This window comes from Dreissena polymorpha, chromosome 8 (assembly GCF_020536995.1).
Source record: "Dreissena polymorpha isolate Duluth1 chromosome 8, UMN_Dpol_1.0, whole genome shotgun sequence".
NCBI classification, from domain to species: Eukaryota; Metazoa; Mollusca; class Bivalvia; order Myida; family Dreissenidae; genus Dreissena; species Dreissena polymorpha.
In genome coordinates this window covers 49,436,961-49,462,317 of record NC_068362.1, presented here as the reverse complement: position 1 = coordinate 49,462,317, position 25,357 = coordinate 49,436,961, and the positions used below count along the sequence as shown (strand labels likewise).

Below are 25,357 nucleotides of genomic sequence, written 5' to 3'. Positions count from 1 at the left end.
GCATAGCATTCCAAAATAGTTTAAAAAATACAAAACACCTGAAGACTTCTCTAACGAAACACTTTTCAAACCTAAATATTTCAGTCATGAGTTAAGATTTTGATTTAAAATTTTCATGTGATAATTTGACTACATTCTGAGCAATCTAACGATAAATTCATTCATCCGTGACGATCGGACGCTTAAGCACACTTAAGCACGTGGGGTAGGTAGCACGCAATGTTCCAATTTCAAATGCGCTTCTGAAAATATTCATATTAACATATTTACGTTTTCCCGGTGTAAAATCCACCTTATTGAAACTTGGGTCACTACTTCAAAGATCAAGGTCACTGTAACTTTAAGTGTTAAAATTTTGTTAAAGTTCGATATGTGATAAAATGAATAAGTGATGGCCTCAGACTTTGCAGATGTATTGACCTTGAAGATTGGATAATCCCCTTTTCAATTTAGGTCTATGATCAAAGTCACTGGAACATTGACTGTTAAAATCATGTCCGATTGATAACTCGTGAGCGCATTGACCGATCGGTTTGATTTTTCGCAGATACATGGGCCTTGCACAATTTCCATGGGTAACTTAGCAACGACTCTACCATGATTGACGCCTGATAGATTGCCAGACGTATTGGCCTTGGTCATTATATGATAAATATAATGATAAATCCAAGATGGCGTCCAAAATGACCAATGTTTTCAGCATGTTTACGTATGTAGTGATATAATCGTGGACATGTCCAGTCTAAAATAGAATCATGGTATGATTGTTAATGTTTTGAAATCAAATTCCAGATTATAAGCAAGATAGCTGCCAATATGATCTCTTTTGCAAATAATTGCAGTTACAAGTCCATTCCACTATATTAAAATGAAATTTCATGCTTTGCAAACTGAACTACTTGTATTTCTGAATCGCATTTTGTAAAGATGATTCAATAGTATCCACATTAATCCCTTAAATGTATGATTCTACCAACACATGAAGAGAAAGAATACAGACACGGAAAATAAGAAACCATAATTAACATACAAATGAACTGCATAATACACTAAGTGCGAACATCATGTTCAAACATTCGTTAAGCACAAATGATTTCCACCCCGTTTAATTTGAATCGGGTAAGCATGGACTACACACATAAATGATAGTTCTTACATATGTTCTTATATATTAAATAAAAGTCCACACAAGCTACTTCCCTTTGATCAGTGAAAAGTTTTGAAAGATTAGTTACCGGTACTTCCCTAATTGTTGCTTTCATCGTTAGTGTTACAGTCGAAATATGTGTGTAATTAAAGATGTCTCTTAAGCTAGAAAATAGTACTCCTTCCTACATAATAAGGAATATGATACCTGGTATACTAAAGAAACATTCAACTGCTTTACAAAGTGGTTGAACAAATAGTAATTTTTATCAATCAGATGCATGAGCATAACATTACATGTACATATGGCGATGTGCTTCAGTTCAAGACATCAGCAGCCATAAGTGCAACGAAATACAAGAATCTATGCGCTATTTCAGATTGTAGCGCTGGTATGATCCGAACCGTGGTCAATAACATTTCGTCCCAGAACGGTAGACTGTTTATACACTAAATGGCGATGATGATGATGCAATCTGGATCTTCCTCTTCAGTCGACATTCATATGTTACCAACATCAGATGTGGCCCAGACGATAAAGTATTAAATGGATATTGGGGGATTTCAAGGAAAAAGAAACCACAGATGTCATTAGAAATGGAACACAAAACAGGTTGTGCCATTAAAACTGCAGGCCAAAATGGCTGTGTTCGCGATTCATGCGAAGCAATCTGACTTTGGATTTCTTCAAGACTCACTTACCACTGTACTGAATTAAATGGATATAATACGTGGTAGTGCCGAACGAAGGAGCATACAGTCAGACCTAGGAAAAAGGTAGATTATTTGCCACTTAAAGATATGAAACCAGCAGACCCAGACATGATAATGACATCTCTACAAAAGGCAAAAGTAGTTTTATTACAGTATGGTCAGAACTGCGCTATGTTTACAGTTGATCTTCAATTATATAGAGATGAAGTCAATATTTTCCGGGAATACCCAGTGCAGTTTCAGGATGTAATACTACATCTTGGTGGTTTGAGCAACGGAGTTGTTATACGATTGGTGGATGTATTGTGTGCCCTTGCTTTAAGTCAGATTGTATGCTACTACATTGATTTATTTGCCTTCTATATAATCAAAGCATTATCATTATTATCATTATCATTATTATCATTATATATCAATATTGTATATGTTGTGGTATTATTAGTTCTTTATTATGGCTTCTAAGTATCTCTTAAACTGAAACCATGTATAAACTGTTGTTTAAGAGTGATCAAAACTCAAACTGGAATACCAAACAAAGGTTTTGTATAAGCACCAACAATAAGAGTCCGTCGAGTTATAAAATTCAAATCACGTTTTATATGCGAAACCGAAACGTGAATTTCAGTATGATCAATGTTCGTCGACGACCGTGTGCGAAGATAAAAAAACACCTTTCTGCCTGAAAAGGGAGCTAACAAATAAAGTGCATGATATCATCTTTGTTATCGATTAAACTTAAGGTTGAATATGCCTGATGTAAATTTACTGTTCAGCTTATACATGTACTTGGTTGACTTATTGTGGTTACATTTTTGGTAAATGAAATTAGCATTAAATGTCAAACTGGAAGTAAATGCGCTAGGGATAAAGCTATAAAGTGCTGTATATATTCATAACGCAATGGGCAATGAGGCGTTCTTCCAAACTTCAGTAAGCAGTGATATCTGATCCGAACGTCTTCATTTACAAGTGCGTTTTATTTGCATTATTGTTATCGTGAATGAGATGCTTCTTGAGTCCGAAATTACATATGAATCACGGTTGGTAATTATGTTGCATGTACTTCATCTGATTATAACACAGATCCGTTTTTATGTACGGTTTTAACAAAGGGGTTGATTTCATGTTTCTGCATATTATTTTACATATATTGAACTTTGAAGCTATTATTTCGATTGTAATATATGAGAAACGTTTTTTAAAATGACAGATGCATGTACATGGGGAAATTATGACGATTGTCCGTCGTGGCCTAGCTGTTCTAAGAGCTGTGGTGGTGGTTCAAGGTGCAGGACATGCGAATTTTCTGCGAAACATGCAATGCCTTTTGTTATAATGGTGGCGTGTATCAAAGCGGATCTTGTCTATGTCAATCTTGGAGATCGGGGGATTGCTGTGAGCGTGAGTACTTAGCATCTGCATTTATAAAGTTTTCTGAACATAAACGAAGCATAATAAATAAATAATACAAAATGATATGTTTCTTTCTTTGTATTTAGAAAGGATGCCTACATTTAAACTATTGAGAGATTTGTGTAGACTAGGGACGGACCAGGTGAGACAATAATTATCATGTGGTACTGAAATATATCTGAACACTTCAGGCATTTACCGATCTGAAGAGCAACAGTTGACGAATAGAACAATAGAACAACTTAAATAATGTAATAATGTAAATAAATGTATAGATGTACATTTCAGTCGATGGGCAAAATATTGTTCAAGATCAATAGTCATTAGTGTGTTTTTATGTTTGACAGTTGAATCAACTAAATTATTAATGAAGTATTTTTAAATTGAACGTCGCCCAGTTGTAGGGATTTTTAAAAATGAAGTGTCGCTCTTGCTATAGCTTATCACGTCATTTAAACATGAACGCGACAAAAGCTTTAAGAGAATAATTAACGCAAATTTAAACGTAATGAAGGCTAAATATATAGTATATTATATAAGAACACATGCCATTCTCTACTATTACTTTACTGTACATGGTTGATTTCAGGATGCAGACATATTTACATCGCCAAGTGTCTACAAGGCAGACAGGAACGCGGTGGTTCCCCAGATGGAGTCAGATGCACACAGTGTGAAAACGGCTACACATCTGGTGGCTACGGAAAAGGCTGTAAAGGTATTTGGGAGATTGCATTGGTTTCATGTTTACTTCCTTAACATTATTTTGTTTGGCATAATGTGATGGTCATGTGAGATTCCCAAACATGAACCCCAATTTTTCAACATATTTCAGTTATAGAGGAATATCAGTGCAAATGAGAATACACAACACATTAACTTAATAGTTTTACTCAAAAATAATGTTACATAATTAGGGAAGTGCAAAGACACGTTTTCTAAAAGCGTAAATGAATTATAATTTCCTAACCCCAATGGCGACCTAAAGAGGAAGTGTGTGCAATGTGGCATGATAAGGTATTTCACGCTTTTTTAAGGGCATAGATTAATTCAAACATGAGTGCAATGTAGACATTTACAAGTTTGAGCATCAACTCAAAATTGTAACTTTCATCTTCATTATAAATACATAAATTATAAGTCATGGGTAGTTTTCTTTGCTCAGAAAACAAAATCATACCCATGCGTATATAATCGTTATTTGAGCTGAGGGAATAACGCAGAAGTGCATCTATTTGTATGAATATACTCTAGACATACAATTGCTTTAAATAGATGTCGACGAATGCCGCGACGGTACTGAAAGATGTAGTCATGGCTGTCATAATACGGCTGGGTCCTATAGATGTACATGCTCCAACAGATATCTATTACATTCGGATGGCCAAACTTGCAGAGGTATCGCTTTTATGTAGACCTGTACATTTATTAAAAAAATCAGACCAAGTTGTTTGCAAAATAATGTTTCGTCAATTGTTGTTCGGGAAAGTTAAACATGAATAACATGTAATATTAAACATCGTCCAGGAACAAGAATTAAACAACCTTCACATCGTAAACCAATACTGTTTTAGACATTGACGAATGTGCGCCTGGCGTTGGTGGCTGTTCGCAAGTATGCACCAACCACGGTGTTCTTGCTATCCTGGCTATCAACTGCAGGCTGATCAACGGTCGTGCGCAGGTAGATAATCCACCAACTCACGTATTAACTTAAAACTTTCAAGTAAATATTTCGATAATTGTAAAAATCTGAAAATATTTGAAATATTTATAATAGACACTATAAATATAAATATATACAGATAGATAGATAGATATAAATATATACAGATAGATAGATAGATATAGATATATATATACATATATATCGGCCGGGTAATGCTTTATGCACATATTAAAGGTTTGATATTGTTATATAACTTTTACTTGTTGTATAATACACATGATTTTTATTGTCAGTTTTCTAAACAACTTCTTATTATATACTTTTGGGTGGTATGTAGTCCGTAAAGAGACCAATAACTTGCATTAAAGCTTCAACGCAATGAAAAAGCGACAAAGACCGCAATAAAATGGAAAACATGTATTCGCACTAAAACAATCATCCATGAATGTATGAAGTTTTCCATTCTACATAAACAATTGATATGTTTCAGACATCAACGAATGCCAAATGGGAGCATCGAAATGCTCTCACATTTGCATCAATACTGTTGGAAGCTTTTTTACATAGCATCTACGTCTGTTTCGTCATATTTAATTGCTCAGGCAGGGTAATTTTTTATGCACATAATACAAGTTTGATATTGTTATATATATTGTTATATTATTTTTTTCATTGACTCTTTTCTCAACAACTTTTAATAAGATGTATGTATTTTTAGATGGAATGTAGTCCGTAAAGAGACCATTAATTTGCATTAAAGTTTCAACACAATGAAAAGGCGACAAAGACCGCAACAAATTGGAAAAAGTGTATTCGAACTAAACAATCATCCATGAATATGTCAAACTTTGACATTCTCTATAAGCAATTGATATGTTTCAGACATCAACGAATGCCAAATGGGAGCATCGAAATGCTCTCACATTTGCATCAATACTGTTGGAAGCTACCAGTGCCGATGCAATCAAGGTTATGGTCCAGAGGCAAATGTATTGACGTGCACAGGTACCAGCTGATGATTAATGACAATTAACATGGCTAAGTTTTATTAAAATTATACACTATGAATTGGTATTCCTTTTGAAATTGATGGATATGTGAATAAGACATTAAGTTGATGTAGCCTTTCAAGAATAATTAGTTAAAAAACGTAGGGTCTTTTTAATGTATCTACGTATACTGGTACATTGATAATCAACGAAAACCTAATAAATAGCTCATACAATATACATGTTGTAATAAATATAACATCAGAGGACAATATTACGCTTTTTACAAGAAATTTTACTGAAAATCATCAACAACTGTTTGAAATATCAGACGCCTGAATACAAAGTAATTCGAAGAAATAATACGGAAACCGAACCTGAAATGCGGATTCTTGTCCGGATGGGTGGATATCAATTGCGTCCTTTAGACGTTAACAATTTTCGTTATTATTTTACCAAACTAGGGGTTAGTTTGAAAGTTACTCACATTAATATGTTGATGGAATGAAAACAACTTTTTTTTCTCTTGCGACTGTGCTCATGTGTGTTTTTTACACAAACAAAATTAATCTTACACTTATAACGCATGCATGTTAAAAGGCATGGCGATTTAGGACTACAATCTCATTGGTTCTCGACCATACAAAAACAAACTAAGAACATATTTCACAGCCATTATAATTATTGAGCCAGGATCATTATAGTTCTTATTGCTTTATATCAACGTTTGCATAAGTCGTGAGAGCATTATCCCTTTTTAAAGATATCGATGAATGTGCTGATGTTCTAAATGGTGGATGTGATGATCTGTGTATCAACACTGTCGGGTCGTTTAAATGCGCATGTACCGGATACAACACCATAGAAACCGATGGATTTAAGTGTTCAGGTTTGTTTACAGAATTAGATGTAAATATATCATCATAAATGTTTTTACCGGATTTTATGAGTAAACGATTCATTTTACGTTAATAGGTCACAATATACCAAATGATTTCCTTAACAAATTCAATGTAAAACCAACAACTTCAACGAAAAATAAAGTCCAACTTTTGCGCGTAAACACCCTCATTACCATACATTTTCTTCAAAAGTATTCCAAGCCGAATTGATTTAAACAATAAAATATTAGGTCATGTGATATGTAAGAAAGAACTCGACGCGAATCAGCGGTTACTGTTTTCAGGTCATCTTTTTACCGGCTTTTCTCCAGTTGATGATGGTTTCCCGCCATCTGTGAAAGTCTCATGTAGTCTCCAACCTAAAAGCAAAACACTGAATGTTTAGTATACAGCAATGTTTTCCCTACCACATGTACACGGAACTATTCAAAAATAAAGTCATGGCAAGTGCCCATAGAGAGAACTGTGTCTTCAAATAAATGACGTTCTAATTTTTAGAGGGTAAAGCATTGCACTCCAACATTATTTAGTATATTGTAACCTAAAGGAGATATGTAGTCTGATTAAGATGTGTTTTTCTTGCATTTAGTATCTTCCTATGCATATTGCACCAATATATAAAGTTTGGCTCGATTAGCTGTCCATTTGGCCATTTTATATCATATGTTCACACGCGGGTGTTTTCGGTCCGTAGAAGGCGAAATTAGGCCTGTTAAAGCTTAAATGCCCCTTTAAGATTTAAAGCTGTTGTGTTCAATATCTGCAACAAAATACCAAAACAAACCACATAGTCATGCGCGTGGGGCTTGTGCGTAGTGTGGAAAGAATGAATTTGTAAGATATTTTCACTCTAAGCAATTTTGAAAATGTCTTTATTGTGTGTGTTTTTTTAATCACCCCAAAAATGTGAATTTCAAAGAAAAAAATCCAATTTCATCCAAGACAATACACAAATTAGTCATAGTGAGAGATCAAAGATACTTTGAAGTGTAGAAATCAATAAGCTTCCAATAACTTGTTATTTAACACCAACTAAAGAGTGAAATCTTGAAAGCGCCTTGTCTCTCGGTGCCCATTTATTAACCAGCCGCAAATGATATATTCTAGCATATAATGTCATGGGTGCCTTTAAACTGCAGCAGATGGTCAATATGCATTGTCAGCTCTCATTAAGAGGTTCAAGAGAATACAAAATTTCATATTTTGGGCACAAAATAAGTACTTTTCACTATTTTTATGGTAGCAATCTGGTCAAAATGGAAATTCGTAACCAAGCGAAAGAAAAAACACTCATTTTGAGGGTTGAGCTTGAAAGAAAGATTAAAATGTACAAGATACACATATGTAGGCAAGCATTATAAGCTTAGCAATAAGGTTCCATGTAGTAACAGGGGTAGAAAGACAGTTCAGATCAATGCAGGCATCCTGAAATTGGTTTCTAGTACTTCTTTTGGGGACACAGCTTCCTGCAGAACTCTCAACACAACAAATATCATTGATCCATGTCACCATTCTATGCAAAGACAAGCGAAAAAGGTCAATACTGCCCTTAAATCACTGAATGAGAGAAGCATATACCAAATAAAAAACAAAACAAGTTGCTGAAAGTGCCAAATTTTGTCAAAAAGATCCCTCTAAGGTTAATGATGAAGGGGGCACTTGCCTCAACAATCCTATGTTTAAGTCGGTCGCGACACCCTTTTAAGCCGGAACCATGACTGTAAGCATATTGTGAGAAAAAAACAATACCAAAAAAGCTAATTGTTTGGTTACAAGTAGCAAATCAACTCAGCTGTACTGCATACATGTTCAGGACCAAGGATAAATCTGTTATGTGCCAACTTAAGGTGCCAACAAACCACGAGCTTTACGTGTCAGGACACGGAACTATCGATACAAACTGCACGAGGATTACACGACGGCAAGGGTTTGAGTGACCACAAACCTGATTATGACATTCTTTTACACCTTAAGCATCATAAATATGCTTATTGGCTTGTGTACATGAAAAAAAAATTAAAGTATTACCTGTTTTGCCATCAACAACCCTTATCCAGTGGCCCTCATCTTAGTCCCAGACATTCCTCTACCTGAAAAAGTCAAAATACCAATTAGAAATGCATATAAAATTAAACAAAAACATGCATTTATGTATTTTAAGTGTATTTCTATGAACAATATGAAGTGATAAAGCTTGTTAAATTCATGATTGTACTAAATATGAAGGCTGGCTGAGTTAAGCATCTGCTGCACTGTCGATACTGTAAAAATGCATGCCATTCCATGTCGGTGAAATGGGGTTCTGTTTGAATGTTAATGCTTTACGCACAAGCTATTGTTGCGTTACTTGATTCCGGAGTCCCTGACGTTGAATTCTGACTTCATGTAGCACATTAACGCTACACGGTCAACCAATAGGCCTTTGAATTTAACTCGGAAAGCAATTTAGCCCTTATTCAGCTCTATAAGGGTGGGGGTCAACTTGAAAAACAACTATTCCAGTGCAAACAATCTGAATTCATCCATTTAATGCACTTAATTTCTTCTCTTTTGCAAAGAAATGACCAAAAATCAGCTTTTCCAGTCATATTTTGCATTTGCAGATGATATATCATTTTGACTTAAAGTTAGTTTAGGTCTCAATATACCAATAGAGAATAGATCTACTAGGTCGGTGCCGAACTAAGCAAAGTTTATTTTGCGAGGCTTAGAAAATCTGAACTACGAGCATTGGCGAGTGGTTCAAATTTTCGTGCCGAGCAAAATAAACTTTGCTTTATTCGACACCGGCCTAGGATTCGATTTAACCCATTAATTTTCTTAGTCGTAAATTATTTCTTTTAAAAAGTAATAGGAACTACACGGAAAATCCCAAAGTTATTTTAAGCAAACATTGTTTCATTATTTTAATCGTGCCGAGCCTAATACATTACCAAAAGATCAGTAACTAGCCTGTTTTTCTGTTTATCATACCTCTACGTCCCCGATTTTTAAGAAATAATGAAATAACACACTAAACAACTGCAGCTTTATCGAGAAAGAACATGAATTGTGTCGTATGACGTGTTAAAATGACGTCACGAGTACGCGCACTTAATATTTGTGAATAATGTTGTTGTTTTTTTGCTTCTTGAGTTGAATTATGTGTAACAAATGTATAACATCTTCGTATCAAATTGTTTGTTTTTTGAATCTGAATCGATTTTACTAAAAATGATTACTTTCTAGTTGATTCCAAGTAATATGACCATCCTCCACACATGACTGAAATAAGACTCCGCCGCGCGTGGCAGCTATATTTCAGCATTGCCGAAATAAAGGCAAACATATTCCACAGTGGTTTATTTCGACAATGCGCGTCTGATGATGGGATAAAGTTCATGGATTATCCATTTAATACATTTTGTTTTTATTAACGTAGTATTTACTGTAGGTTTTTTCATTGTAGGGGAATATGAGTCACTTGGAAATCGTTATGATATTCGGTACGTAAAAATGCCAAAAACATGTGATTTTCGAACATATTTAATCGAACAATTGACATAAACATTTGTGCAACTACATTGAAAAGTAATTAAAACATTTATTAAACAACAGTCACGTGAAAATGAGTTATGTTTCTAGACGTAACGAGGCTGATATCAACACTACGGACAACGATAATGAACTTAGGACAAATATGTACGATAGTTTAGGTAAGTTGTATACGTGTAGAGCATTCAGTTTCTAACATAACCAAAAATGCACTTATTTAACTCTGTTGAGACAACAGCAATTATGTTCACTAATTTGCACGTTCATTCATTGTTTTTATTTGCCAAAAATAGAAGAACCTAGTCTTTAGAATCAAACTATATTTTACTGCTGTTTTCATAAAGGTATTTAAATATTAATAAGTAAATTGGATTCTGTTTATGTGTACTGTCATTATGAATCATTGTGACTTTGTTATAATTTAATGATGTGTGGTGCTTGCGTTCGTGGTCGCGTTCACATAAAAGCTTTTCACATTGCTATTCTAACAAGTAATAATGTTTGTTTTTTATTTCAGATGCTTATCAAAGGTAACAACACGCCTATCCTTCATTGCAATCAATTACCACATTTAATATCAAGCATTGAAATAAATAAAGTACTTTCAATATAAAATTTTATGAAGGTTGCATGGTAATGTATGTATATTAAATCAAATGTTTTATATATAGCTCCACGCATGTGTACAACGAATTAGGACGTCAGCCGAGGACAGATCAAACATGTCTGTGTGAGAACACTGCTGTACATCTAGATTAAGGTGACCATATACGTTATGTCTTTTTACTCCTCTAATTAAAATGCATAAAATTGATGTAATGTCCGATATAATTTCAAAACAAAACGATGCCTTAAAAAGTATTTATTTGAAAATAATGCAGTGTTTTGTATTACAGGAACAGCTGTGTATGTGAATACAACGCTTGGAAAGGCCTAGCATCAATCCCACTCATGGTCTCATGGTAGACCATTGTACTTCTGTATGAATGTCAGATCAACATTACAATAATTTGATTCTATGGTACACATATCATTTACATAATAATTACCACACAAGCAGCATATCGACGGTCATTGTGGGGTTATTTAAATTAAAAAGCTTGCTAAGCACATACTGATTTGCAAAACATGCTCTGTAAAAATTTAGTCGGCCGTTAACGAGGCCAACTAAAAATAAACACAAAAGTGTTTACATGTTTATTACATACTGGAGAGAGGAATGTTTTTAGAAGGGCGGTTTACTTTTTTTTTATAGCATCGACCCCGTTGTCCAAAAAAGACTAAATCTTGGCGGCGCTAATTTAAACACCATGTCCGCTGAAAAATATATGTTCTTATAAAAGAAAATGATATTTATTTCACCAAAAACTATAAATACAACATCTAGATTCTGTTATCGAAAGCTCTTGGTGCGGAACGAATGTACATCATGTGCTTTAACACTTGTACTTAGCTCACCAATTAATTGTAGTCAAGGCCGTGACTGTGCGAGCTGCATATTAATCTCATTTTCAAATTTTGGGGTTATTTCTACAGTGACATGTCATCATTGATTTAGAACAACATTTCGCAAAAATTTCATGGCGTCCTTCATACGAACTTGATATGATGTAAGACATATTAAAACGTGAATTCATAAAGTATTAAGACGTGACTGCGGCTACTAGAATGACCTTATTTAGGTCTATTTATATTTGTGTTATGTTAGAAAGTGAATTCATAAAATATTTAGACGTGACTGCGGCTAATAAAATGACCTTATGTAGGTTTATTTATATGTGTGTTATGTTAGGGTGATGTCCCTAACCGGAGCAAGCGAGGCGTTCCGCATACTATAAATAGATTAACGTCATGGTGTCTGTAATACCATACATGTATATAATATCCCGCCAAAACAATATTTGCGTGTTTTGCGGCTAAACAATTATTATGTTTATTGATAAATATTTGGGGTAAATGATACACCTGATTTCGAACCAGTATTTTGAATAAATTATTCATTAGTACATTTAGTACGGAAAGTCGTGTAAGTCTTTCAGCTCTTGATAATTTATTTATTCATTATTGTTCTTCTCGCAGCAAAGATATAAGCATTTTTTTCTTAGATATTTGGTGGAGACGTAATAAAATGGGTTTGACGAGCGTCGAATTATCGTTTACATAGAATTTAAACTTAACCAAAGCGCAAAACTCTCTGTTTTCTATTACGTTTAATAAGAAAGGTCAGAGTCGCTCATAAACTTATGTAAAAATAAAATTAATCATTGGCGTCGCACTGCAGTGCGGCGACTTGTATGTAATACGTTTTTTTTTTCGCGGAGGAGAGGTTATTTTACGGATCAATGCATATATTTTTTGTTGTCAGAAAATCTTGCATAGTGGTGATTTTTGTGTAAATTAGTGTAAATAAGTACTGCATTTGTGCCTATTACATTTACTACAACATTTATTTTGTTTTTAAGTATGTGTACGACGCCAATAATGCAAAGCTAATTCTTTTAATTAATAGCTGATCACAGGGAGTGGGCAATAATAAAAGATCACAGGGACTGTGCATATACGCGAACCGGTGAATCTTTCTGGTTTTAACAAAACATAATCAAAATATATTTATTTTGTTCTTTTTCTAACAATAGCGCAGACTTTTGCTATTCGAGTTTTGGTTACTCGTATTTTCTTCAATTTCACAAGACGACATCGATTACGCGGTGTATCGCTTTATTGATAACCGTGACACTGCAGTCACTTATCAACATCTTAGTAAGAAGGTGATTTTTCAAGCGGTTCCGTAGTGTAGTGGTTACACGCTCGCTTCACATGTGAGAGGCCCAAGGTTCGAGCCCCAGTAGAATCAAATTACTATTTTTTGTTTTGATATAGACATTTTAGTTTAAATAAATATGCTGTTTTATTGTAACCATTTTTTGTTTTTATTATGCCCATGAAATATATGTGTAAGAGGGTGGGGGGGGGGTTGGTTCGTTAACACATTATAGAACCCTATCTTTCCACTGCGTGGGTGCCCATCTTTCCGCCTTTTCTTATCCACACAATATTATAGCCAATGTGGTATACGGACGATACGGACCATGGACCATACGGCCCAAACCATACGGCCCAGATTTGTGGACCATACGGCCTAGATGTGCGGACTTTACGGCCCAGGTGCGGACTATACGGCCCAGATTTGCGGACCATATGTCTTTACGCCATGTAGATTATTTTAATACACAAAATATTACACTGCTTAGTATGCTGTGATACTAAACATATGTTAAAACTAAAAAACGGGTAATGAAACGTTTGTGTTCTTGATTATTTCAATAAAGGTATTTATATTATCAGATTATTAACTCTGAATTAATTGAATCATCAATTATCATTTAAACCATAGGCATCATGCAAACATGCACTTTCATCAATAAAATCCATTTTACTAAAATTGGACATTTTTATTAAAATTAATTGATGCCGCGTAGTGACAACGTTATTTTAAATTTCTTACATCACTTAAAAATCTTATAAAAAATACACGTGTTTTTATATTAACAAAAAAATGCAAACAACACACCTATTATCCATGTATTTTTATAAACCAATGTAAAGAAAATGAACTATGAAATATTTGGGGGTTACAACACACAATCATAGATATGGTTATTTGGATGTTCTAACACAACATTATAGATAATAGTTATTTGGGGGTTATAGCACAAAATCATAGATACTGGTTATACCAGTATTTTTTTCTATCTTGTTTAAAATAATCGGCCAATATATTAATATTTACAGTAGACAAAAATCGTTCCATGTTACTTCATTGAGTGCCTTTTACACTGAAATTCCCGACGCCCTTTGATGCTTTGCATCAATCGTTATCTTGTACCGATTTCTGATACATGTTGTATACTTTACCTTAACCTCGCTATCAAACGTTGCGTACGTTATTGATTTCATACAGTTGCAGTATATTAAACACGTGTAAAGAAACACTACTATAAATAATAATCAAATTTATATTCAATACCGATTTGGATTAGCTTTTTTATTTTATTCGGAAGATGTATTGCAAAAAAGATTTTTGCATACTAATTTGTTTGTAATGTTAGTGGAATGTGACTAAAAGCGTCAACCCACAATTCTGTATTTTTCCTCTATTAATTTTTGTTGTTGAATTTGCAAACTTAAAGACATATAGTTTTTATTTTCGTTTTACGCTTCATAGTAAAATTGGCATCATTTAATAAAATGGATGTTGTTATTTGTTTTTTTAAATCATTGTATTCACAATAGATTGACACACAAAGTTAGGGTTAGGGGTTAATTGATGTCATATCAATTTGGTATCTGTTATTTGTGTCGTATCTATCTGGAAAATAATGCTCCCTCTGCCGATCGAGAGGGTATGGTGGCAGGGGATATATCAGTGAAAGGGGGGTCCATGAAAATTACATATCTTTAGGGTAGGTGTTACCTATGGTCTTTAAAAATCAATTAGGTATTTATAAGATGTATTTCTTGTGTTAGGTTGTAGAAAGAATGTCTCAAAATTTTGGAAAAAAACATTACAACTAGCCACAGCTCCCTAGCAAGGAAATTTTGAATCTTCAAAAAGGAGGTTTTCACTTTTGTCGGAAGTCAATATTTCACGCTGCAGAAACAGAACAAAATTTTGAAGGTAAATTGTGAAAAATCTAAACGTATGGGAGACACTTTTCTAGGCAAATAAACAAAGCACAGGGATGAAATTAGTGAGTAATGTAGCCAAAACTAGGATTGCATTCTGTTTGAATGTTCTGTGCATGCCATGAAATGGGTCAAATTTCTCAATTTTTCATTAAAAATGAGGTGGGTGGGGGGAAAGATCAAGGGCCATAGTTTCACAAGTGAAGAAGCCAGCCTTGTCTTTGGTTGTATTTTCAATGTATATTGCCTATGCTATGACACTGACACAAAAAGGCTTTCTTGTGTCACTTTCTGTTTTGATGCAATGGATTTGACTGTTTGCGGCCTTTCGGAACTCGAAATTTGGTCAAAAATATATCCCCTGCCCCCTTAATAGCAAAACGCAAAATTTTAAAATTGTGTATATCATACGAAAATTGATACATGTATTCCACAAATGTGTTGCGGTAACAAATCGAACATAATTTTGCATATACCTTTAACCGCTATATATGGTTGAGATTATGGAAAACAAAGGGAGGTAATAATGTTAAAACCATTGCTAATTTTAGGAAAATTTCACGTGTGCTGGTTTCGCACTAGAAAACAATGTTTAAACTCATATTTGTGTAATAGCATCTACATTTGCACATTTTCTGAGCTTGAATACTTAAATAAGCAAGATAAGTCTGCAGTTTTGTAGAAAAAGTTGGTAAAAATAGGAAAATTATGCAAAATAGTGGTTTGTAACATGCCGCAAACATAAATTCTTTTTTTCTTCTTATTTGAAGTCATTATGGCAACATATTTCTTCATGTGACACCTAACCGATGAAGAAAGACTAAGATTGAAGCATTTATTTGATAATAAATACGAAATGATAAGTGAATGCCACATCTGGAAGGGGGGGGAAACTCCCAAGTGTCTATGGTGTTCTGCGGTGTAGTTTCCGTGGCAAAAGGCTAAGGCTTAAAGCTCACCATGCACTATATTATCTTGAAAATAAACATGCCATGTCATCAAAAATGCATGTGTCACATTTATGCCACAGTAAACTTTGTGTCAACATCAAGCACTTAAGTTATGGGCCTCAAAGCATTAACAAAAGGAAAATATGTGCTCATGAAGGTTCCTTATGCACTTGAAAATGTTTCCAAGCTGTGTCTTGTTTACAATGATGTTCTCATAGTCAGATATATTTGCCCACTGTTTCCAATTGTAGCACTTTGATTTTCAGACTGTGGTACTGTTTGATGTGGTCGCAGTTTAATAGGGAGAACGAGTGGACCCCGAGAACGATTACACGCATTCAAGACATCGTTAGCCACAGAATCACCCAATCGCACTACACTTTCCAGGTCAGGGTCTGAATTCAACGGAATAGAATCTTGAACTTGTTTCTCTACACAGGGCACATGCCTGCAGAAACTTTATAGTTTGGAAATACTCCTTTTTTGAAAAGTACACCTTTGTTTTTCCTAGCGTGATTGTTTTTATAACTGTGCTGTGATTTCTTATGGAGTGATCTAATTTTGAATGGTATTTTAATGAATGAATATCAATATTTGGTGCATGTATTATGTAATCATATGGGAATATACATCTGTAAGACTGATTGAAAGTGTCAATACTCATTTTAAACATTTGACATATAACTTGTGTGCTTCTCTACTAAATAGAGTCAAATGTTGTGAATAGGAACACTATTTTTTTGATTATTTCTGTTCTGGTTGTTTCCCTTGAATTGTGTGAATTTTTGGAATTACTATGAAATACAAACAAAACACAGGATACAGTTCAGAAATGTTGCATTTAATTCATTAAACATTATATTTTAATATAACAAAAGCTTTTTGTTTTATTATGCATATATTAAAAAACTTAAGGTGGCAGGGGATATATCAGTGAAAGGGGGGGTCCATGAAAATTACATATCTTTAGGGTAGGTGTTACCTATGGTCTTTAAAAATCAATTAGGTATTTATAAGATGTATTTCTTGTGTTAGGTTGTAGAAAGAATGTCTCAAAATTTTGGAAAAAAACATTACAACTAGCCACAGCTCCCTAGCAAGGAAATTTTGAATCTTCAAAAAGGAGGTTTTCACTTTTGTCGGAAGTCAATATTTCACGCTGCAGAAACAGAACAAAATTTTGAAGGTAAATTGTGAAAAATCTAAACGTATGGGAGACACTTTTCTAGGCAAATAAACAAAGCACAGGGATGAAATTAGTGAGTAATGTAGCCAAAACTAGGATTGCATTCTGTTTGAATGTTCTGTGCATGCCATGAAATGGGTCAAATTTCTCAATTTTTCATTAAAAATGAGGTGGGTGGGGGGAAAGATCAAGGGCCATAGTTTCACAAGTGAAGAAGCCAGCCTTGTCTTTGGTTGTATTTTCAATGTATATTGCCTATGCTATGACACTGACACAAAAAGGCTTTCTTGTGTCACTTTCTGTTTTGATGCAATGGATTTGACTGTTTGCGGCCTTTCGGAACTCGAAATTTGGTCAAAAATATATCCCCTGCCCCCTTAATAGCAAAACGCAAAATTTTAAAATTGTGTATATCATACGAAAATTGATACATGTATTCCACAAATGTGTTGCGGTAACAAATCGAACATAATTTTGCATATACCTTTAACCGCTATATATGGTTGAGATTATGGAAAACAAAGGGAGGTAATAATGTTAAAACCATTGCTAATTTTAGGAAAATTTCACGTGTGCTGGTTTCGCACTGGAAAACAATGTTTAAACTCATATTTGTGTAATAGCATCTACATTTGCACATTTTCTGAGCTTGAATACTTAAATAAGCAAGATAAGTCTGCAGTTTTGTAGAAAAAGTTGGTAAAAATAGGAAAATTATGCAAAATAGTGGTTTGTAACATGCCGCAAACATAAATTCTTTTTTTCTTCTTATTTGAAGTCATTATGGCAACATATTTCTTCATGTGACACCTAACCGATGAAGAAAGACTAAGATTGAAGCATTTATTTGATAATAAATACGAAATGATAAGTGAATGCCACATCTGGAAGGGGGGGGAAACTCCCAAGTGTCTATGGTGTTCTGCGGTGTAGTTTCCGTGGCAAAAGGCTAAGGCTTAAAGCTCACCATGCACTATATTATCTTGAAAATAAACATGCCATGTCATCAAAAATGCATGTGTCACATTTATGCCACAGTAAACTTTGTGTCAACATCAAGCACTTAAGTTATGGGCCTCAAAGCATTAACAAAAGGAAAATATGTGCTCATGAAGGTTCCTTATGCACTTGAAAATGTTTCCAAGCTGTGTCTTGTTTACAATGATGTTCTCATAGTCAGATATATTTGCCCACTGTTTCCAATTGTAGCACTTTGATTTTCAGACTGTGGTACTGTTTGATGTGGTCGCAGTTTAATAGGGAGAACGAGTGGACCCCGAGAACGATTACACGCATTCAAGACATCGTTAGCCACAGAATCACCCAATCGCACTACACTTTCCAGGTCAGGGTCTGAATTCAACGGAATAGAATCTTGAACTTGTTTCTCTACACAGGGCACATGCCTGCAGAAACTTTATAGTTTGGAAATACTCCTTTTTTGAAAAGTACACCTTTGTTTTTCCTAGCGTGATTGTTTTTATAACTGTGCTGTGATTTCTTATGGAGTGATCTAATTTTGAATGGTATTTTAATGAATGAATATCAATATTTGGTGCATGTATTATGTAATCATATGGGAATATACATCTGTAAGACTGATTGAAAGTGTCAATACTCATTTTAAACATTTGACATATAACTTGTGTGCTTCTCTACTAAATAGAGTCAAATGTTGTGAATAGGAACACTATTTTTTTGATTATTTCTGTTCTGGTTGTTTCCCTTGAATTGTGTGAATTTTTGGAATTACTATGAAATACAAACAAAACACAGGATACAGTTCAGAAATGTTGCATTTAATTCATTAAACATTATATTTTAATATAACAAAAGCTTTTTGTTTTATTATGCATATATTAAAAAACTTAAGGTGGCAGGGGATATATCAGTGAAAGGGGGGTCCATGAAAATTACATATCTTTAGGGTAGGTGTTACCTATGGTCTTTAAAAATCAATTAGGTATTTATAAGATGTATTTCTTGTGTTAGGTTGTAGAAAGAATGTCTCAAAATTTTGGAAAAAAACATTACAACTAGCCACAGCTCCCTAGCAAGGAAATTTTGAATCTTCAAAAAGGAGGTTTTCACTTTTGTCGGAAGTCAATATTTCACGCTGCAGAAACAGAACAAAATTTTGAAGGTAAATTGTGAAAAATCTAAACGTATGGGAGACACTTTTCTAGGCAAATAAACAAAGCACAGGGATGAAATTAGTGAGTAATGTAGCCAAAACTAGGATTGCATTCTGTTTGAATGTTCTGTGCATGCCATGAAATGGGTCAAATTTCTCAATTTTTCATTAAAAATGAGGTGGGTGGGGGGAAAGATCAAGGGCCATAGTTTCACAAGTGAAGAAGCCAGCCTTGTCTTTGGTTGTATTTTCAATGTATATTGCCTATGCTATGACACTGACACAAAAAGGCTTTCTTGTGTCACTTTCTGTTTTGATGCAATGGATTTGACTGTTTGCGGCCTTTCGGAACTCGAAATTTGGTCAAAAATATATCCCCTGCCCCCTTAATAGCAAAACGCAAAATTTTAAAATTGTGTATATCATACGAAAATTGATACATGTATTCCACAAATGTGTTGCGGTAACAAATCGAACATAATTTTGCATATACCTTTAACCGCTATATATGGTTGAGATTATGGAAAACAAAGGGAGGTAATAATGTTAAAACCATTGCTAATTTTAGGAAAATTTCACGTGTGCTGGTTTCGCACTGGAAAACAATGTTTAAACTCATATTTGTGTAATAGCATCTACATTTGCACATTTTCTGAGCTTGAATACTTAAATAAGCAAGATAAGTCTGCAGTTTTGTAGAAAAAGTTGGTAAAAATAGGAAAATTATGCAAAATAGTGGTTTGTAACATGCCGCAAACATAAATTCTTTTTTTCTTCTTATTTGAAGTCATTATGGCAACATATTTCTTCATGTGACACCTAACCGATGAAGAAAGACTAAGATTGAAGCATTTATTTGATAATAAATACGAAATGATAAGTGAATGCCACATCTGGAAGGGGGGGGAAACTCCCAAGTGTCTATGGTGTTCTGCGGTGTAGTTTCCGTGGCAAAAGGCTAAGGCTTAAAGCTCACCATGCACTATATTATCTTGAAAATAAACATGCCATGTCATCAAAAATGCATGTGTCACATTTATGCCACAGTAAACTTTGTGTCAACATCAAGCACTTAAGTTATGGGCCTCAAAGCATTAACAAAAGGAAAATATGTGCTCATGAAGGTTCCTTATGCACTTGAAAATGTTTCCAAGCTGTGTCTTGTTTACAATGATGTTCTCATAGTCAGATATATTTGCCCACTGTTTCCAATTGTAGCACTTTGATTTTCAGACTGTGGTACTGTTTGATGTGGTCGCAGTTTAATAGGGAGAACGAGTGGACCCCGAGAACGATTACACGCATTCAAGACATCGTTAGCCACAGAATCACCCAATCGCACTACACTTTCCAGGTCAGGGTCTGAATTCAACGGAATAGAATCTTGAACTTGTTTCTCTACACAGGGCACATGCCTGCAGAAACTTTATAGTTTGGAAATACTCCTTTTTTGAAAAGTACACCTTTGTTTTTCCTAGCGTGATTGTTTTTATAACTGTGCTGTGATTTCTTATGGAGTGATCTAATTTTGAATGGTATTTTAATGAATGAATATCAATATTTGGTGCATGTATTATGTAATCATATGGGAATATACATCTGTAAGACTGATTGAAAGTGTCAATACTCATTTTAAACATTTGACATATAACTTGTGTGCTTCTCTACTAAATAGAGTCAAATGTTGTGAATAGGAACACTATTTTTTTGATTATTTCTGTTCTGGTTGTTTCCCTTGAATTGTGTGAATTTTTGGAATTACTATGAAATACAAACAAAACACAGGATACAGTTCAGAAATGTTGCATTTAATTCATTAAACATTATATTTTAATATAACAAAAGCTTTTTGTTTTATTATGCATATATTAAAAAACTTAAGGTGGCAGGGGATATATCAGTGAAAGGGGGGTCCATGAAAATTACATATCTTTAGGGTAGGTGTTACCTATGGTCTTTAAAAATCAATTAGGTATTTATAAGATGTATTTCTTGTGTTAGGTTGTAGAAAGAATGTCTCAAAATTTTGGAAAAAAACATTACAACTAGCCACAGCTCCCTAGCAAGGAAATTTTGAATCTTCAAAAAGGAGGTTTTCACTTTTGTCGGAAGTCAATATTTCACGCTGCAGAAACAGAACAAAATTTTGAAGGTAAATTGTGAAAAATCTAAACGTATGGGAGACACTTTTCTAGGCAAATAAACAAAGCACAGGGATGAAATTAGTGAGTAATGTAGCCAAAACTAGGATTGCATTCTGTTTGAATGTTCTGTGCATGCCATGAAATGGGTCAAATTTCTCAATTTTTCATTAAAAATGAGGTGGGTGGGGGGAAAGATCAAGGGCCATAGTTTCACAAGTGAAGAAGCCAGCCTTGTCTTTGGTTGTATTTTCAATGTATATTGCCTATGCTATGACACTGACACAAAAAGGCTTTCTTGTGTCACTTTCTGTTTTGATGCAATGGATTTGACTGTTTGCGGCCTTTCGGAACTCGAAATTTGGTCAAAAATATATCCCCTGCCCCCTTAATAGCAAAACGCAAAATTTTAAAATTGTGTATATCATACGAAAATTGATACATGTATTCCACAAATGTGTTGCGGTAACAAATCGAACATAATTTTGCATATACCTTTAACCGCTATATATGGTTGAGATTATGGAAAACAAAGGGAGGTAATAATGTTAAAACCATTGCTAATTTTAGGAAAATTTCACGTGTGCTGGTTTCGCACTGGAAAACAATGTTTAAACTCATATTTGTGTAATAGCATCTACATTTGCACATTTTCTGAGCTTGAATACTTAAATAAGCAAGATAAGTCTGCAGTTTTGTAGAAAAAGTTGGTAAAAATAGGAAAATTATGCAAAATAGTGGTTTGTAACATGCCGCAAACATAAATTCTTTTTTTCTTCTTATTTGAAGTCATTATGGCAACATATTTCTTCATGTGACACCTAACCGATGAAGAAAGACTAAGATTGAAGCATTTATTTGATAATAAATACGAAATGATAAGTGAATGCCACATCTGGAAGGGGGGGGAAACTCCCAAGTGTCTATGGTGTTCTGCGGTGTAGTTTCCGTGGCAAAAGGCTAAGGCTTAAAGCTCACCATGCACTATATTATCTTGAAAATAAACATGCCATGTCATCAAAAATGCATGTGTCACATTTATGCCACAGTAAACTTTGTGTCAACATCAAGCACTTAAGTTATGGGCCTCAAAGCATTAACAAAAGGAAAATATGTGCTCATGAAGGTTCCTTATGCACTTGAAAATGTTTCCAAGCTGTGTCTTGTTTACAATGATGTTCTCATAGTCAGATATATTTGCCCACTGTTTCCAATTGTAGCACTTTGATTTTCAGACTGTGGTACTGTTTGATGTGGTCGCAGTTTAATAGGGAGAACGAGTGGACCCCGAGAACGATTACACGCATTCAAGACATCGTTAGCCACAGAATCACCCAATCGCACTACACTTTCCAGGTCAGGGTCTGAATTCAACGGAATAGAATCTTGAACTTGTTTCTCTACACAGGGCACATGCCTGCAGAAACTTTATAGTTTGGAAATACTCCTTTTTTGAAAAGTACACCTTTGTTTTTCCTAGCGTGATTGTTTTTATAACTGTGCTGTGATTTCTTATGGAGTGATCTAATTTTGAATGGTATTTTAATGAATGAATATCAATATTTGGTGCATGTATTATGTAATCATATGGGAATATACATCTGTAAGACTGATTGAAAGTGTCAATACTCATTTTAAACATTTGACATATAACTTGTGTGCTTCTCTACTAAATAGAGTCAAATGTTGTGAATAGGAACACTATTTTTTTGATTATTTCTGTTCTGGTTGTTTCCCTTGAATTGTGTGAATTTTTGGAATTACTATGAAATACAAACAAAACACAGGATACAGTTCAGAAATGTTGCATTTAATTCATTAAACATTATATTTTAATATAACAAAAGCTTTTTGTTTTATTATGCATATATTAAAAAACTTAAGGTGGCAGGGGATATATCAGTGAAAGGGGGGTCCATGAAAATTACATATCTTTAGGGTAGGTGTTACCTATGGTCTTTAAAAATCAATTAGGTATTTATAAGATGTATTTCTTGTGTTAGGTTGTAGAAAGAATGTCTCAAAATTTTGGAAAAAAACATTACAACTAGCCACAGCTCCCTAGCAAGGAAATTTTGAATCTTCAAAAAGGAGGTTTTCACTTTTGTCGGAAGTCAATATTTCACGCTGCAGAAACAGAACAAAATTTTGAAGGTAAATTGTGAAAAATCTAAACGTATGGGAGACACTTTTCTAGGCAAATAAACAAAGCACAGGGATGAAATTAGTGAGTAATGTAGCCAAAACTAGGATTGCATTCTGTTTGAATGTTCTGTGCATGCCATGAAATGGGTCAAATTTCTCAATTTTTCATTAAAAATGAGGTGGGTGGGGGGAAAGATCAAGGGCCATAGTTTCACAAGTGAAGAAGCCAGCCTTGTCTTTGGTTGTATTTTCAATGTATATTGCCTATGCTATGACACTGACACAAAAAGGCTTTCTTGTGTCACTTTCTGTTTTGATGCAATGGATTTGACTGTTTGCGGCCTTTCGGAACTCGAAATTTGGTCAAAAATATATCCCCTGCCCCCTTAATAGCAAAACGCAAAATTTTAAAATTGTGTATATCATACGAAAATTGATACATGTATTCCACAAATGTGTTGCGGTAACAAATCGAACATAATTTTGCATATACCTTTAACCGCTATATATGGTTGAGATTATGGAAAACAAAGGGAGGTAATAATGTTAAAACCATTGCTAATTTTAGGAAAATTTCACGTGTGCTGGTTTCGCACTGGAAAACAATGTTTAAACTCATATTTGTGTAATAGCATCTACATTTGCACATTTTCTGAGCTTGAATACTTAAATAAGCAAGATAAGTCTGCAGTTTTGTAGAAAAAGTTGGTAAAAATAGGAAAATTATGCAAAATAGTGGTTTGTAACATGCCGCAAACATAAATTCTTTTTTTCTTCTTATTTGAAGTCATTATGGCAACATATTTCTTCATGTGACACCTAACCGATGAAGAAAGACTAAGATTGAAGCATTTATTTGATAATAAATACGAAATGATAAGTGAATGCCACATCTGGAAGGGGGGGGAAACTCCCAAGTGTCTATGGTGTTCTGCGGTGTAGTTTCCGTGGCAAAAGGCTAAGGCTTAAAGCTCACCATGCACTATATTATCTTGAAAATAAACATGCCATGTCATCAAAAATGCATGTGTCACATTTATGCCACAGTAAACTTTGTGTCAACATCAAGCACTTAAGTTATGGGCCTCAAAGCATTAACAAAAGGAAAATATGTGCTCATGAAGGTTCCTTATGCACTTGAAAATGTTTCCAAGCTGTGTCTTGTTTACAATGATGTTCTCATAGTCAGATATATTTGCCCACTGTTTCCAATTGTAGCACTTTGATTTTCAGACTGTGGTACTGTTTGATGTGGTCGCAGTTTAATAGGGAGAACGAGTGGACCCCGAGAACGATTACACGCATTCAAGACATCGTTAGCCACAGAATCACCCAATCGCACTACACTTTCCAGGTCAGGGTCTGAATTCAACGGAATAGAATCTTGAACTTGTTTCTCTACACAGGGCACATGCCTGCAGAAACTTTATAGTTTGGAAATACTCCTTTTTTGAAAAGTACACCTTTGTTTTTCCTAGCGTGATTGTTTTTATAACTGTGCTGTGATTTCTTATGGAGTGATCTAATTTTGAATGGTATTTTAATGAATGAATATCAATATTTGGTGCATGTATTATGTAATCATATGGGAATATACATCTGTAAGACTGATTGAAAGTGTCAATACTCATTTTAAACATTTGACATATAACTTGTGTGCTTCTCTACTAAATAGAGTCAAATGTTGTGAATAGGAACACTATTTTTTTGATTATTTCTGTTCTGGTTGTTTCCCTTGAATTGTGTGA

The 25,357-nt window shown here is 34.3% G+C and overlaps 1 protein-coding gene and 1 long non-coding RNA gene across 5 annotated transcripts in view; both read left to right on the top strand.

Annotated features, from left to right (window-relative positions):
- Nucleotides 1-2,622: 2,622 nt before the first annotated feature.
- LOC127842393 (uncharacterized) lies at nucleotides 2,623-6,002 on the top strand. 2 transcript variants are annotated; one of them, XM_052371879.1, is made up of 6 exons: nucleotides 2,623-2,829; nucleotides 3,071-3,261; nucleotides 3,863-3,991; nucleotides 4,549-4,671; nucleotides 4,848-4,957; nucleotides 5,825-6,002. In XM_052371879.1, the coding sequence occupies exons 2-5, from the start codon at nucleotides 3,181-3,183 to the stop codon at nucleotides 4,938-4,940; spliced, it is 426 nt and encodes a 141-aa protein (XP_052227839.1). In that variant the 5' UTR covers nucleotides 2,623-2,829; nucleotides 3,071-3,180; the 3' UTR covers nucleotides 4,941-4,957; nucleotides 5,825-6,002. The 2 variants fall into 2 exon arrangements, with proteins under 2 accessions (XP_052227839.1, XP_052227838.1); XM_052371878.1 differs by having other exon boundaries at nucleotides 5,433-6,002.
- Nucleotides 6,003-20,160: 14,158 nt separating this feature from the next.
- The window catches only part of LOC127842398 (uncharacterized), a 29,075-nt gene continuing 23,878 nt past the window's right edge, over nucleotides 20,161-25,357 (top strand). Inside the window, exon 1 of one of the 3 annotated variants that reach the window (XR_008031600.1) lies at nucleotides 20,161-20,677. This is a non-coding gene — a long non-coding RNA (uncharacterized LOC127842398). Of the gene's footprint in view, nucleotides 20,678-22,303; nucleotides 22,821-24,446; nucleotides 24,964-25,357 lie in introns of those variants that run through there. The other 2 variants (XR_008031599.1, XR_008031598.1) reach the window with 2 other exon arrangements.

Coding starts and splice junctions, on each gene's coding strand:
- LOC127842393 (XM_052371879.1), top strand. CDS start 3,181: ATGCCTTTTGTTATAATGGTGGCGTGTATCAAAGCGGATCTTGTCTAT. Junction 3,992..4,548: donor CTACGGAAAAGGCTGTAAAG/GTATTTGGGAGA, acceptor TGCTTTAAATAG/ATGTCGACGAATGCCGCGAC. Junction 4,672..4,847: donor GGATGGCCAAACTTGCAGAG/GTATCGCTTTTA, acceptor ATACTGTTTTAG/ACATTGACGAATGTGCGCCT.